Here is a 17,446-nt window from a genome sequence, read left to right on the forward strand (position 1 = left end):
AAAGTTTGGTATATATCTATTTTTAAATTAAGGGAAATACACGCTGCTTGATAATACTTTTTCTCTGTAATGTAAACATAATCACCTATCTCATTAGACATTTTTAAACCATGTTTTTAAAAATATCTTTAGCTTTATGATAAGATCAAAATATGTACATTTATTCAATAACCCCAAGCTCATGAGAACTTAAATATGTACTTCCACAAATTGAGCTTTTCTATAATGAAATTTCACAGTATAAACTCTTCAAACTAGTCATTTTCCAAGTTGTCCAATTAGCAGAACCCTTGGAATCATAGTGTCCTCATCACCCTTTCATCTCTGTCTTGTCTGCTAGCAAGTAAATAGGAGCAGGCACCAAGGATCTCAGCCAAATTCAGAGAATTCTATCCATTAACTTAAACTTTTCCTGTGAGTTGGAACAAATTGCATTATTTTTTAAACATTTTTTTTTACCTCAGGTTGTCTTGCAGTTTATCACCTTTAATGGAAATATGTTTTAAAAACTGTGACTCTGCCTTCTCCCTGTCTTTTAAGTTGCCTTTTTCATTCTGGCATTGTATTGCAGCCCAAATACTTTGGGAATCAGGCTCCAGTTCTTTGAGAGGCCGTATGCACGATATCTTTATCAATAGGTCTCTAGGCAGTAGTTTCCTTATCATTGTGTGTCAGAACTTTTGTATTCTCTTCAAGGGTGGGAAAAGTGTCTTTTTTCTGTGAGTCTCAGAAAGTTGTGTAACTACTATTAATAGAGAATTATAGATTTTTATCTCTTTTGAGGATCCAGATTATTCTGGTTTACCACATCCTAAGCCACAAGATTTCATATTGAGATAATATCTTTACTGAGTAAATTAAGCATCATGGAATTGACACTGTGACTTGGTTGTAGAACATAAACATTTTTTGGTTTATTAACATTGTTTTAATTGAGAGTCTATGGCAAAACATTTTAAGTATACTTGAGAGAGTGCAATTAGATACAATAGTACAATCAATTAAAACCGAAAGAACAGTTTGTACTTGAACCAATATTTGGTGAATTTATTCCGACCAAAGAAGAAGTACTTCAGACAAGTATATTCCTTTAAAAATTGTATGTAAAACTAATTTTAATAAAGTCATGTTTTCTAGTAACATAATACAAAAGCCCTAATACTAACATACAGTAAATTTTAATTCTGATACATATTTTACAGACACATTTTAAGGGGCAAAAAAGAAATTTTTGATAACTACACGCTAAGAATCAAAATACAATACTATTTTATGAAACTGAGTTTTACTTAACATATTCATTACAACCAGCCCTTTATATCAGTACTTGTGGATTTAACTAACTACAGATTGAAAATGTTTGGGGAAAAAATTGCATATCAACTTAACATGTTTTTTTTTATTTATTTTTTATTTTTTTTTTAATTTTTTTTTGACAGGCAGAGTGGACAGTGAGAGAGAGAGAGAGAAAGGTCTTCCTTTGCCGTTGGTTCACCCTCCAATGGCCGCCGTGGCCGGCGCACCGCGCCTATCTGAAGGCAGGAGCCAGGTGCTTCTCCTGGTCTCCCATGGGGTGCAGGGCCCAAGCACTTGGGCCATCCTCCACTGCACTCCCTGGCCACAGCAGAGAGCTGGCCTGGAAGAGAGGCAACCGGGACAGAATCCGGTGCCCCAACCGGGACTAGAACCCGGTGTGCCGGCGCCGCAAGGCAGAGGATTAGCCTACTGAGCCACGGCGCCGGCAACTAAACATGTTTTATTCCCTAAAAAATATAGTAAAACAACTATTTATATAGCATTTGCATTAAATTAGGTGTTATAAGTAACCTAGAGATGATTTGAAGTAAATGGGAAGATTACATAAGTTATATGTTGATGCTATGCTATTTTATGTGAGGGATATGGTTTCCGTTGGAGGAGGGTTCCTGGAACCAATCCCCACAGACACTGAGGGATGACTGTATATATAATACTCTGGACTAAATTCTATGAAATAAAAATTTAGCAAATGATTTCCAGTGTACAAGAAGCATGTAGTCTAACAGGAGAACAGAACATAAATATGGGGAAACTTTAACTCAGGGTTGAATTAGTCCCAAGCATGTAGTGCTAAATCAGGAATCAGAATTAGAGGATTATTTTTGGTGTGTATTAGCATAAAAGTCAGTTGAAAACTTGTGTGTAATTGCTTAAAGAGTGAGTAAAGAAGATAGGGTCTTGGCTTAATGAAAGTTTTGGAATAAAAACTTATGCTTTTAATCGATAGCAAACAGATGTGTCTGCTTTAACAAGTCAAACTGTTAGACCAAACTGATTATAGAGTTTGTATCAATGAATAGAAAAATTCCACTGTCCTCTCTAATTACACCATACCTGGTGAATGGTATACTACTCTGTGTGCCCTCTTTTAAGGGGGGGACATCAACAAATGTGAATTTATCCAGGAGAGGCTATCAGGATGGCAAAGGAACTAATTGAGTTGCATTAAAAAGTTGATGTATTTGTCAAGTTGTTTAATATAAACCATAGAAGAAACACATTTTTAGATGGTTAACATAATAGTCTTCAAATTTTGGAAAAACTATCCTCAATATTTCAGAGAACAGGAAATCAGGTATTTCCTCTAAATAGGGTAGAATGTTCTCCTGGTAAGATTTGCTCAAATTGGAATGTGTTGTTTTACAAAGTAGCTCGTTAGAAATGTTCAAGCAAGGCTGGCGCCGCGGCTCACTAGGCTAATCCTCCGCCTTGCGGCGCCGGCACACCGGGTTCTAGTCCCGGTCGGGGCACCGGATTCTGTCCTGGTTGCCCCTCTTCCAGGCCAGCTCTCTGCTGTGGCCAGGGAGTGCAGTGGAGGATGGCCCAAGTGCTTGGGCCCTGCACCCTATGGGAGACCAGGGGAAGTACCTGGCTCCTGCCATCGGATCAGCGCGGTGCACCGGCCGCGGCGGCCATTGGAGGGTGAACCAGCGGCAAAGGAAGACCTTTCTCTCTGTCTCTCTCACTGTCCACTCTGCCTGTCAAAAAAAGAGAAATGTTCATGCAAATGCTAGGAAACTACCTAAGGGAAGATTTAGTATTCCTGGGTCTTCACTGTCACTATCATTTCTTTGCCATTATCTCATTGTGTTGTTAATGAGAAAATCATTTGCATATCAGGCCTCAATGCTTAAACTAGAGAATTAAATAGTGATAGATTGCAAATGGATTTTTATAGCCCAGTACATTTTTCTTTTTTAAAGGGAGAAGTTTATATAAAGTTAGCAACTTTTATTGCATTAGGATATAAGAAAGCAAGTAGAACAGAGTAAAAGAGCCTAGCTTCCAGGGCCAGCGTTATGTCCTGGAGGCTTGAGCCACCACCTGCAGCATTGGCTTTCAGTATGGGCATTGGTGTACCATTTGAGCAATGGTTATGGTCCCGGCTGCTCTACTTCGGCTCCAGCTCTGCCATTGTGCCTGGGAAAGCAGTGGAGAATAGCCCAAGTGCTTGGGTTCCTGCACCCACATGAGAGACCAGAGAGAAGCTTCTGGTTCCTGGCTTTGGCCTGGTCCAGCCCCAGCTATTGTGGCAGTTTGGGGAGAACTAATGGGTGAAAGATTTCCCTACCCCCCTCTCTAATTCTGCCTTTCAAATAAATAAAATAAATATTTTTTTTAAAGAGTGTAGTTTCCAAGGAATGACAGTTGGCAAACCATACTTTCTTCTAGTGACTGTTGAATTCTTTGTTGAGGGATTGGCACTTTTCTGAGTTTGGGAACCAGTGTGTTGGAATCTCTTAAGTTGTCTTCTATTTTTGAACATCTTTATAATGTTTTATTCTTAGTGTTCCTTCAGAAGTATCATTGTATAATGAGTAAAAGCATGGGCTCTAGAGCTAGAATAGGGTTTGAATCACAGCTTAGACTCTTATAGCTGTGTGACCTTGGCAAGTTCCTTAATTTCTCTGTGCTTTAATTTCTTCATAATTAAAATGCAGATAATGTTATCTCTTAGAATTCTTGTGTTGCTTATGTTGCTTAAATGAATTAATAGTATGTTTAGGTCTTAGAACAGTTTCTAGCTCAGAATAAGCAAGTGTTGGCTCTTGTCATTATTACTTAAAACAGTGTTTCACTGAACTGTCAGGATATAAAACAATATAAAATATATCAATGTTCTTTCTAGATAACTCAAAACCCCAAGAAGAAATTGTCAGTTTTGAATCACCACTTTATAAGACATCCAGCAAAACATTTTGAGGAAAATCCATCAATAATTTCTGACTTAACAGGTTGGTGGTAATAGTATATCTTATATTTAAGTAGATTTCTTCATTATTTTTAGATAAATATATTATTATTAAAACCTTTGAAACTATGATACTTTAAATATTATAATCCTATTAATATTTTTATTAATTCCTATATGATAGTACTGGTGAAGCTCTTAGTTAGGAAAGGCAAAATAGAAAAGCAACTTTTAAGGTGTTGATAAAAATTTTGACTTGAAAATAACATGACAGATGAAAAACTTTTAGCAATACATATTTTTATTCTCCTGGCAGTCACATAAAATAAGTGCTTTCTGTCTATGACTCCTTTCTAAGTTTCTCATCTCAGTTGTTCTTCAGTCTTCTTTTAGATTACCAGCATTATCTTTTGCTGGTAAAATTTGCTTTTAAATAAACATAATAATACTATTTTATGATCTACTCAATTATATGTTTTATTTGGAAATAAAATATTTCCTTCTGTTGCTATTTTCACATAGCTGAAGACACCAAATAGATTTATAATATTTTACTTGATGTGAATGCTAGTTAGTGATGAATACATAGAGAATAATATATTAATAGAGTTTATTTGTTATGCCTGAGAATTGTTTCACACAGAGTCAAAAAAATTATTGGTATCAAAACAAGGCAAATAAATTAATTTTATTTATCTTAAGGGACATCTATGTGGGTTCCAGTAAAAGTGTCCAGGTGGACTTATGTGGCTTACAATGTAAGTATAATGGTTTTTTTCTCAAAAATACTTCAATATTTATCTTTAAAAGCTAAAGACTCTTAAGAATCTTAACTTGTGGCCGACGCCGCGGCTCAATAGGCTAATCCTCCGCCTAGCGGCGCCGGCACACCGGGTTCTAGTCCCGGTTGGGGCGCCGGATTCTGTCCCGGTTGCCCCTCTTCCAGGCCAGCCCTCTGCTGTGGCCAGGGAGTGCAGTGGAGGATGGCCCAGGTGCTTGGGCCCTGCACCCCATGGGAGACCAGGAAAAGCACCTGGCTCCTGGCTCCTGCCATCGGATCAGCGCGGTGCGCCGGCCGCAGCGCGCCGGCCGCGGCGGCCGTTGGAGGGTGAACCAACGGCAAAGGAAGACCTTTCTCTCTGTCTCTCTCTCTCTCACTGTCTACTCTGCCTGTCAAAAAAAAAAAAAAAAAAAAAGAATCTTAACTTGTGCCGTTTTCCCACAATTTGATAATTCCTTAATAAAATTCTAGTCAGTGTTCAGTTTTACAGTTTTATTGTAAATTTACCTTTATTTTGGTTGATTCTCTTTGTTTTTCAATTCTGTCTTTTTAAATTAGAATCTAGACAACGCCTATACATTGTTATTGATTGATAGGTCTTATATTCCTCTTTAATCTGTAATACTTTGTCCACCCCTCTTTTTTTTTTAATTTATTTATTGAAAAAATAACAGGTCAGATGTCCTATAGAGCCTCATGGTCTTGATTTTTGCTATTCCTATGGCAGTTATAGATTAGAGTCTCAGTCTTGATTGCATTCCTGCCGTTATTCAGTATGGCAACACATTTTCTATGATTTTTCTGTTTAGATGCTTGATCAGATTAAGGCTTTAGTTTTTTTTGTTGTTCTTAGTTTTACTAGACTATTTCTCTTTGTTTTAGTAGCAGCTGTTGAGGAATGCCTGGAATTATTAATTCACTTAGGAGTATGCAAAAATGGTGATACTCTTATTTATTATTCCTTCTTCATTTATTAACTGAGATATTATCTAGAAAAACTGCCCCTTATCCACTCAGTTTATCTGACATGGAACAAATCATAAGGGAAAATAATGATAATTGCTTACATCTTTGGATCTTACCTTGTATTTACTGGTTGTCAGAATAGTGAATTGGCTTATAAGCATCCTCCATCAGCAGTGCTTTTCCCCAGTATTGTTATAAACTCATTGATTTAACTTTATGCTTCAGTTCATTGATATTAAAATTGTTCTATGTTTGCCCAATGCAAGCCATTGCAAGTTTCACTCCTTAGTCGTTCTGATAGAACTTTTTGTTGTCTTTAATAGTTTCGTCCTTGTCCAGTTTGTCTAGATTAGTTCAACTCCATTTGTACATTTTCTACACCAGTCCCTGGATCTGTTATTTCTCTAAGGAACTATTTCTTTTATTTGGGAAATGATATCTTAAAACCACAATGTGTCTATAGAGATGCTTTTGGCTACTCAGTTGACATTTGTAGGCCTTTTTAGTGGCCAGACCTAAGAGATGTATTTTAATGTAACTAAAAGGTCAGAAACCACAATGAAACAACAAGAAAATGTGTTCATACAGATAATTCCAGGACAAATTCAATACTAAGAGTTTATACCTAATCTCTGAGAATACATAAATGTTGTACCTCTGTATTCTCTTCCTCCTACTGCTAGAATATTGATTCTTAACAACTCTAAGAATGATAAGGTTAGGATTATTACTCATTCACTTTATCTGGATTCTTGAGTGATTTAATTTTCCACTTATTAAAGCTATATTGTGTGTTTTCCTTCTATTTTTTAGGAATCTGATAAGATATATTTTACATTTCCTCTTGCAAATCACAGAAAAATCTACACTCATGTCTATTGTCAGAGCACCATGCTGGTAAGATAATTGGTACATTTTATGTAATTTGAAAGACTGTTACTTGTTTTTCAGATTCAACTATTATTTGGTAAATCTAGCTATAAACTATTGTTATTAAGTTTAATTAGTTGAAAAATATTTGAAAATGTTTTGATCGAAAAATAGTCATGAAAATGTTTTTAATGTAATATTTTTCCACTTTCACTTATTTACTTTTCAATTTTAAATCTTTGAGGGGTAAAGCATCACACAAATTCTATGTCCAGTGACCTTCACAGGAATGTTGCTTTGGAATTTGAACTATGAACCAGGCCACTGTTTCCGTGAGAATGAATTACCTTTTCCCAGATTACTCTGGTTGTGTTAGGTTTGCCTCCAGGAGCCAGTGGGTTGTTCTTTGCTTTGTACACATAAGCATATCTCTTGCCCAAACAGAAATCAGTTTAATCTCAAGCATAAACACTTGCAATTTTAAGAAGCACTGTGTGCTCCCTTTAATTCATGTATAGCCAATAGAAATGGCTTTAAACCACAATCTTCCAGACAGATTAGCCTTTTAGAAGTCCTGTTCCCAGCAGGCCTCCCAAATTCCAAGATGGTAGAAACAGCTGTAACATACTACCAATTTGTACCTTTGGTTCTAGTTTAGGTCTTTTACTCTTTCTGGTATAGTTTCACTCTTTTCAAGATGACGGAATTGAATTCTAAGACCCTTTAATTCTTAAATTCGATTAGTACTTTAAAGAATAAGTATAATTAAGCAGTTATAGGAATTTTGTATAGAAAATCCTGTTTTCCTATTGAGGTCCATATTAAATTTTTGAAGTACTTCTTATGCCAAATATTCTCTCAGATAGTAAAGTGCTGTTAATCAGTGTTATCTGGACGTAACTGTGTCAGAGTAATGGTTTTGTGTATATCTTTTCAGTGAAAACCTACTGTGCTAGGCGTTTCTTTTCTTTCTTTTGGTTAATGTTAGTTGCTTCCTTCAGAAGCATATTTACTAAAATTGGAATGCTATGAAAAAGGTTAGCATGGGTTAACTGATTACCTACCTATCTGTGCTAACGAATGGATTCTTTGCCCATCCCTTCCGTGTTTTGTTTGACTTTGGAGAACATCTTGTATATGTTTCTCAGTAACAAACTGCTGTTTTAGGTTTTTCTACTGTTACTCATCTTGTTGCCAAAAAGTGTTGAAGATGTTTGTTTTAAGTAGTTATTTTCTATAATATTTAATGTGTTTTATGTTATTAATAGGATACAAATAGTTGGATTTTTGGCTGCATAAACAGCACTTCTATGTGGTAAGTGTTGAATTTATGGTCCTCCCTTGTTCAGTTTTCTTAGTATAAACAATACTCAGGAATCATAGGGTTAGCTTCATATATTCTTTTACATATTTTGTGGCTGTGTTATAGTATTGATTTTAAAATGAAAAGTAAAGAAAATGAATATACTAGGAATTTTTGTAACTATTGAATGTAGTTAGATGTTAGGAAAAACAATTTTTTTCTTGCCAAACTGTGTAGATACAGTCTATTGATTAGACTTAATTAGATTTCAATTCATTATAAATCTGTATGCTAGGTCTATAGATAGTTTCTTTTCCTCTGATGTTTACTGATAAGTTGCAATACTTCAATGTATTTTTCCTTTAATTATATTTTTATATTTATTTCAAAGCCGGCAAGGGGTAGATTTATCCTGGAAAGCTGAATTACTGCCAACAATTAAGGTAAATTATAGATTTAGAATTGTAAAGTCCAGGTGAAAAAATACTTAATCAAATAAGCATTTTAGTCTACTCTTTTATTAAGATCTTAAACAGACTTTAGATTTGCTAACCTAAATCTTAGAAATACTTTTGTTAGAAATACATTTAATTAGGAATAGCTTGGAATTAATGTTACTTTTTTTACTTACAGAAATAAAAACTAAGTTAATCTGTTAAATGATCGTAGGTTATAGGACTCTACCAAAAAGAGCTTTTATAGATTTTTTAAATTAAACTGAGAGTATGCTTGGATGGTCTGTCTTAAAATAGAACCTGCATAGTGTTCTGTATACAGAATTCATCTTGGGAGGAATGACTTGGGGTAGGGAAGTGGGCATCTTGAAGAGAACTGAAGTAATTTTCCACATCAATTTCAGCATCACTGTGGTCAAGCACTTGTATAACTTTACATTACCTAAGTTATTCAGGGTAATAAATCACAGCGGAGATTTATTTAGTAATTTTAGTATTTTCCTTAAGCAATTATGGTAGGTTAACAGATCTTTATATATAAGCTTAATTTACATACTTTCAAAATTTATTTTTGATAAGGGAAAATAATTATAGGATGTGATGAAAATATCCGTCCTTGTTTTCTTATTGTATTTATTATAACTGATTATCTTGGGCCAGGATCGATAGTTTTCAGTCAAATAAGTCTATGTATTAAATATAAAGTATATTTTCCTAATGCTAGACTCATATGGTTAAAAGTAACATCATGTGGTTGGTCCTAACCTTCCAAGCCAAAAGCAAAACAAAGTGTTAGGATATATGTACTGATCAATTATTCATGAAATAATCTGTCCAGGCAATAATTTCAGAGTTAGGAATGCATTATTAATTAAAACTTGATAAAATGTACTTTGTTCTTATATATTTTTTAAAATAATTATTTATTTGAAAGGCAGAGTTATGTAGAGAGGGAGAGACAGAGAGATCAATCTTCCATCCACTGGTTCATTCCCCAAATGGCCGCAATGGCAAGGATTGGACCAGACCAAAGCCAGGAGTTCTTCTAGGTCTCCCACGTGGGTGCAGGGGCCCAAGGACTTGAGCCATCCTCTGCTGTCTTCCTAGGTGCACTAGCAGGGAGCTGGCTCAGAATGAAACAGCCAGGACTTGAACCAGTGCCCAAAAGGGATGCTATCACTGCAGACAGTGACTTAAATCGCTATACCACAGTGCTGGCCCCATGTTATTATATTTTTAAAATGTGTTTATTAAACCATAAAGTCTTGCATTATTTTTAAAAATTTCTGAAGATTAAACTGGTGTGTTCATCAAGCGCTAGATCCCTATGTTTGTTCTGAATGTAAGAAACAGCTGACTGAACAGCAGAACAAGCTATAGTGAATGCTGAAAGAAAGAAGTTAGGAAACATGAATCATAATATTCTACAATTTTGGATGTTCTCCATTCAGGATTGCAATTATGAAATGTAAATAACCTTTTTCATTACAATAAAAACAAAAATTTTATGTGATGTGTGTTAGTAATTTATAAGCAACATACAAAATTATTTTCCATAAAGTTGAAGGGATTATAAAATGAAAAAGTTTTGTAGGTTTTATTTGTATTTCTATCATCTCAATAAAAGTAACGTCAGATGAGAATCCTATCACTTTCTGGCATCTCTGCTGACTATTAATGAATAGATGCAACACTCTAGCAAAACACATAAAATACAGTACTTTGTCATTGTTAAGAATTTATATTTCAGAGTTATCAGAATGGATAGCTACACAAAATATTCACCTTCTTCCTGATTAATATATCTTTAGTGCTGTCTCCCATTTGTTTGATGGATTTCATCTCCCTGTATTTGTGGTTATTGTGATCCTTTTAAGACCCTTTAATTTACACTAGTACATACAAGTCTGAGGCAGACACTTTGCAAACTTGGGGAAAATCCTATAACAAACACTCCCTCATAAATCTGATCAGCTTTTTAGAGGACCACTCATTGACAGCTTTTAAACCTCATTAGCTCTGTCCAACTTGTCAGTGTTGATCTTTCTGAAAAGTGGAGAAAGTGTCTAGAAATTTTTAATTCAATATACTATAATATTTAACAATTCCCACCCCACATAGCTTCCATAAAAAAAAAAAAAATGGATTAAAGCTGAATTTAGAGGGCTAGTGTGGCGTAGAGGATAAAGTTGCCGCCTGCGACACTGGTGTCCCATATGGGTGCTGGTTCGTGTCCCATGTGTTCTATTTCCAGTCCAGCTCCCTGCCAATGGCCTGGGAAAGCAGCAGAAGATGGCCCACATACTTGGGTCCCTGCCACCTGCATGGGAGAACCAGATGATGCTCCTGGCTCCTGGGTTCATCCTGGTCCAGGCGTGGCCAGTGCAGCCAGTTAGGGAGTAAACCAGTAGATGGAAGATCTCTCACTCTCAATCTCTGTGTGTGTATATGTGTCTGTGAGTGTGTTTCCCTCTCTGTAATTCTGCCTTTCAAATAAAATAAATAAATAAATCTTAAAGAAACTGAATTTAGTGGCTTCACTTTTATTTAATTAGACCAGTCTTTCTACTTAACTCATTTCTCAAAATATGGACTATAGTACCTGGTCTTAATATTGAGAACCTCATTTGGTGAGGTGCATTGTTTACCATATTCTATCTTTGTCATTTACTAAATGAAGACCAGGGGGTGATATTCATATATACTGTTGCCCAGCAACTCTTTGCTACTTGACTAGGTCAGAATTATTTGAGATTAAATTATAGTTATTTCATTCATCAACTACTGAATGCTATTTGTCTTGTATTACCAAAATAAAGTATAGAAATAATATTGTAATGCTATTTGCAACAGATTGCCAAATTATAATAAGAAACAAAACCAAATGTGGAAATAATTATTAAACATCATTAAATTATTAAATGCTTAAATTTTAGTATAGTATAATTTCTAAATATTTAACGTAAGTACTAGGAATTTGAATTTCAGTGGGATTATTGACTTGGAAATGTAAACATGGGCATTTATGATACACTGGTCTTAAATTTGACATTTTTTAAAAATAGCAAATTTAGAAAGAAATGTACCTTATTTATTTATCCTTTTTTAAGCAAGCATTAATCTCTGTTGTAAGAAATAAAAGCAGTTTTTTATGTCCTTTTTTTTCTTTTTTTTTAGTTTCTGACCTTAAGGCTTCAAGACTATCCATCTTTGTCTCATCTTGTTGTTTATGTACCATCTATTCATGGAAGTAAGGTAACAAGTGAATTAAGGTTATTATCAGAATGTTTTGGAGATATTCTTTCTAACTTTTAAAGCTTTTTTTTTTTCCCTATGAGTTCTACATAGGGCTTACTTAAAACAATGGCCAATTTAGTGATCCACCTAAAATTCTTAAATCATTAGGATCATCTGCTTCAACTTGAACTAAGCAGAATAAACCCAAGTTCCTTTGTTCCAACTAAGAGCTAGTGTTCTAGTTTATAAGTCTTTAAAAACTGTTAATTACTAGGTACTCTATTATGTACAAGACTATGTACCAGGAAGTATAGGAGGTGCACAAATCGGGAAGACATGAATTCCATTTTTAGGATGCTCCATACTGTTGAATAAAAAGACCATACACACTCATACAAAACAAACCAGAATATAGCAAGTAGATGAAAGACATCAAAGGAAGAGATATTTCTGATTGATTGAATCAAGAATGCCTTATATTGGGGTGATATTTAAAGTGTGCTTAAAGGATAATTTTACAGGTAAATGGACATTGTAGACCTGTGCTGTCAATATGAGAATCACTAGCACTTGTAGCTATTAAATTTAAACCAATTAAAATTAAGTAAAATTTAAAATTCAGTTTCTTATATGTATCAGCCACATTCCAAAGGCTCAGTAGTAACATAATTACAGAAAATGTTAATGGGCAGCACTTTAAGCAAAAAGAACAGTGAGAGCAAAGCATAGAAGTGTGAAAGCCTAGTGTATATTTGGAAAATAGTGAATAATAATTTTGAAAGAGTGGCCACCATGAGTAGAACAGCAATGAAGAAAAGTCAGGAAGAGTAGGTCACTGTCATATTGTGGAGGCCTTGACTGGAGGATTCAGGACTTTATAGAATTCAAGTTTGTGGCAAGACATAAAATTTTTCCCCATAGTAGTCGGATCAGAAAGAATTTATTTTAGAACATCAGTGTATTCATGATGTAGGAAAGGTGAAAAAGAAAGAGACAAAGCACCATGTAAGGGATTATGAGGGCCTGTGCTAGGGAATTGAGAGTAGAAAGAAAAGCATGATTTTGAGGAAATTGATTGGGGAAAAGGCCCATGGAGGTCAAAGGGCCTCTCTGTTCCTTACCCTTCAAGATCCAAACTGTATCTCTTTTCTTTTCCCAGGCCCTTCCCATGATAATTTTTTTTAAACTTACTCTCATGATGTTTTGAATATAGTTTCTTTGAGGAACTTATTTCTTTGTGTTACAGTTTCTTTGTCTCTATTGCATTTTTCTATTATGAACTCTGTAAGAGTAATAGCCACATAGGTTTTACTCTACTTTGCATCCTCAGCCTTTAGTGACTACCACATAAATGCTCAAAAATGTTTCTCTTTGAGGAAGTCGGTAAGATTTGTGTCTAAAATAGCTAGGAAAATTTTAAAGAAATAGGGAAAGGAAAATGGGATGTAGTTGGGAGTCTTCTCAAAGACTGAATCTCACAAGTACCTTATAATGGACTCATTGTTTTGTTTTGCTTAGCTCAAGTGAGAGGTAATTCAGCATCTTCAATACTAAAAGCTCTCTTTAAGGGTTTTTCTGTCAGGTAAGTTGGTTTTGAATGAATCTAACATCTTTCTCAAACTTGAAAAGACCCTCTCTGGTTATTCTAAGAAATTAATGAAACTTTCTGCAAGTAGACAGTCTTAGTAGTCTAATAAATGTGTAATAGGTCTTAATGCTCTTTGAAAAGTAATGCTGCTGACTCTTTTTCTGGAACCCCATTCCACTAGAATAATAAAGATCTTTTATGATTTTTGCATGTCTATTTTACAGCCCATCATCAGAAGGCTACATGTATTCAAATAGGCAATATTAAACAAGTTTGAGTTAACTGATATCTTAATAGGTTTTTGGAAATGGAAATGTAATTATATTCTTTTGATGACAGAAATCAAAATAATTAAACCCATCAGAAATCTACTTATGTTGGATATTTTAGACACACTTTAAATTCTTTATTGGGTAAAGATTTATTCCATTATACAAAACTAAGTGCATAGCCAAATTTTTAATGTAGTAATAAAAATCCTACTAATTAAATTATCTGTGCAGGGGGCTGGTGTTGTGGCACAGTGAGTTAAGCCACCACCTGTCATCTGGCATCCCACTTATGGTCCAGCTCCCTGCTAATGTGCCTGGGAAAGCAGCAGATTTCTATCCCAAGTACATGGGCCGCTGCCACCTACAGGGAGACCCTGAAGGGGTTCTGGCCTCCTGTCCTCAGCCTGGACAAGCCCTGGCCATTATGGCCATTTCAGGGGTGAACCAGTAGATGGAACATAACTCTCTTTCTGTCTCTCCTTCTCTGTTAATTCGGTCTTTTAAATAAATAAATAAATAAATCTTTAATAAAATAAAAACCTGTGCAGAATGATTTAAGTTGACTTCAAAAGCTGTTTCCCTGTCTCTGGTAATGGCTCAGCTTACTCAATAAATGAGTCTCTAATCTTCTAACAGCTATTTATTATAATGAAAATATCTGACTCTGTTCTTTGCCTTGTGAGTAAAGGAGAAAAATAAACGAAAAACTCCACAAACTTCTTCCTTTTATCCCCCAGCGTGTGGACTGTAGTCTAATAACAAGTTGCCACATCAGTTTCTTACTTTAAAAAACAATAAAGAAAAATCTATCCATGAGGCAAACAAAATAACACCACTTCAGAGATCCCAAGTTTAGTTGTCTGAAAAGCCTTGGACAGACTCCACAGGCCTTGTACTTTCTGGAGACATCAGGTTACTTACTAATTAAAGTGGGGCATCAAATTTTTTCTTGGCTCCTTATAGATCAAAATAAATTGATTGCATGGTGGAGATTATTTTAGTAAAGTTCTATCTTTATCCAAACAATTCCTCTGCATAATACTGAAAACAAAGGCTCTTACGCTGTTTTTTATTTTGAGGATTTATTTATGTATCTGAAAGGCAGAGTGAGAGGGAGGAGACTCAGATCTTCTGTCTACTGACTCACTCCCCAAATGGCTGCAATAACCAGGTCTGGACCAGCCTAAAGCCAGGATCCAAGAACTCCATCCAGGTCTCCCACATGGGAGGCTGAGGCCCAAGTACTTGGGTCTTCACCTGCTTGCTGCTTTCCCAGGCTCATTAGCAGGAAGTTTGATTGGAAGTAGAGCAGCCAGGACTTGAACCAGCACTCCAACATGGAATGATGGTATAGCAAGCAGCTTAACCACTACAATACAATGCCAGCCCCTCTTACACAGCTTTAGCAATGTTATTGATAAAAAGATGTTGCCACTACGAATAATTGTAATGGTGCATTTGTCACATTATACAGTTAGTTTTTTGAAAAGCATTTCTTTATCTTGCTTCATATATAGTAAGCCTTTTTTTTTCTATTTTTATAATAAGTATTTAACCAGAAATAATCTTACATGAAAAACATTAGCCATCTGTAGATGAATGTTAGTAGGTATCCAAAAGCCTTTATAGTCTCCTTAAGCTATAAATACTTAATAAATGTAGACTTTTTCAAAGATCTTTAACAAAATCACATTTCTCTTTTTGACTGAAAGTGCTCAAAGATATGTTATCTAAATCCTTAACTAATTTTGAATTAGCCCTGATGGTTAATGCTTTGATCCATCTTTTTTTTTTTTTTTGGTAAAGATTTTATTTATTCAAGAGGTAGAGTTACAGAGAGGGAGAGAAAGAGAAAAGTCTTCCATCCCCTGGTTCACTCCCTAAATGGCCACTGAGCCAATCTGAAGCCAGGAACTTCTTCCAGGTCTCCAACACAGGTGCAGGGGTGGCCCAAGCACTTGGGCCATCCTTCACTGCTTTCCCTGGCTATAGGCAGAGAGCTGGGTTGGAAGAGGAGCAGCCAGGATGTGAACCAGCGCCTATATGGGATGCTGGTGCTGTAGGCAGAGACTTAGCCTTCATGCCACAGCGCCATCCCCTTGATCCATCTTTTAATATCTCTCTTCTTCAAACACCTAAACCTAACTAGAAGACAACTTATATATTATGAGTATGTTGTTACAGAAATGACCCTCTATTAATTTAAGTTAATAAGTTAAGCTCATTTAGCAAGTTTCTCAGCAAAGCGTCTGTCCTTGAGGAACCTGTTGCCGCCTAAGTGTAAACAGTTAACAGTATCATAGTTACTTTCTCCAAAGAAACCTTTCTCCAAAGGTTTATAGACTTTTTTTCTGAAACATGGAGTGAAGATATTTTACTATAAATTTAATTCTATTTGTTTCCAATAAATCATTGTTTTCTATCTCAGTTTGTTGTAGATTGTGAATTCTTTAAAAAAGAGACAAGATCCATACAGCTTCCTGTAACTCATCTCTTTTCCTTTGGTAAGTACTTTATTTTTGGAAATCTTAAGAATCGCTTTTATTTTTAACTGTGGATTTATTTTTCCAGTTAATTGCAGGAAAGTAGAGCCTTGGAATGTTAAATACTATATATTTCAAGTAACCATCTGATGTTTAATGTCCTGATTCACATTTGATACTAGACTAGTAATGATCTTCTCTGAAAAGTGAACCTTAAAATGAGTGTGTGTAATCACACAGGAGTGTATTTGCAGATAATTGTGTGTGTATGTGTGTTATGTGAAATTTATACTAAATACTGGCCCTTTTAATAAAATTTTTATTATGATATAAATGCTACCTGCATTATGAAAATTATAAGATTTCGCTAAATATTTTTTTATGTTTTATTCTTTTAGTTTGAAATCATTTTAGAACTACAGAAAAATTATAAAGGAGTACAAAGTTTCTTTTTCTATTCTTCTCCCAACTTTCCCTAATGTTCTTCAAAATAAACATAATATATTTTTTTAAAACTTAAGAAATTATCATTGGTGCAGTATTATTACCTAAACTACAGGCTTTCTTTGGTTTTCATATTTCTCCACTGATGTCCTTCCTCCCCGAGGGTCCTACGTTGCATTTATTGATTATATCTCCTTCATCTCCTCTAATATGTGATAGTTCCTCAGCCTTGCCTTATCTTTCATACCTTTGAAACTTTTGAGGAGTACTGGTTATTTATCTTGTAGAATATTCTTCAGTTTGGTTCTCTCTAATGCTTTCTTGTGATTAGATTGAGGCTGTGTGTTTTTGCCAAGAATACCACAGGAATGATATGCATTTCCCTGTGTAATTTCAGAAGACACATGATGTTAACATATGTAATTGCTGGTGGTATGAATCTTGATCTCTTGGTTAAGGTGGTGACTGCTTGGTTTCTCCACTATAAAGTTACTGCATTTCCTTTTGTCTTAATAAATATCTTTGAGAAGGTATTTTGATCATGTAAATATCTTGTTTTCCTCCAAAATCATCCACTAATTTCAGCATCCCATTGGTTTGTCTAGTCCAGCAAGTAGAGTACTGGTATTATACATTTTTTAAAAAATGTTATTTATTTGAGAGGCAGAGAAAGATCTCCTATCTACTGATTCTCATTCCAAGTACCTGTATTAGCTGGTGCAGGGCCACCTGAAACCATGAGCCTGGAACACAAACCAGGTCTCCCGCATGGGTGGCAGGAGTCTAATTGCTTTAGATGTTACTGTTGTCTCTCGG

The 17,446-nt window shown here is 35.2% G+C and overlaps 1 protein-coding gene and 1 pseudogene across 1 annotated transcript in view; one reads left to right on the top strand and one right to left on the bottom strand.

Moving 5' to 3' along the window:
* PGAP1 (post-GPI attachment to proteins inositol deacylase 1) overlaps nt 1-17,446 on the top strand; it is a 76,551-nt gene that overhangs the window by 28,191 nt on the left and 30,914 nt on the right. Inside the window, exons 8-14 of the mRNA XM_002712363.6 lie at nt 4,169-4,274; nt 4,934-4,989; nt 6,792-6,875; nt 8,117-8,163; nt 8,543-8,594; nt 11,784-11,861; nt 16,132-16,207. Coding sequence (XP_002712409.2) covers nt 4,169-4,274; nt 4,934-4,989; nt 6,792-6,875; nt 8,117-8,163; nt 8,543-8,594; nt 11,784-11,861; nt 16,132-16,207 — 499 coding nt within the window. The remainder of the gene's footprint in view (nt 1-4,168; nt 4,275-4,933; nt 4,990-6,791; nt 6,876-8,116; nt 8,164-8,542; nt 8,595-11,783; nt 11,862-16,131; nt 16,208-17,446) is intronic.
* Nucleotides 6,947-7,978, bottom strand: LOC138849127 (large ribosomal subunit protein eL33 pseudogene; annotated as a pseudogene).

This window comes from Oryctolagus cuniculus, chromosome 3, assembly GCF_051225735.1.
Source record: "Oryctolagus cuniculus isolate XC-2025 breed Fujian yellow rabbit chromosome 3, ASM5122573v1, whole genome shotgun sequence".
In the NCBI taxonomy this organism is placed as follows: Eukaryota; Metazoa; Chordata; class Mammalia; order Lagomorpha; family Leporidae; genus Oryctolagus; species Oryctolagus cuniculus.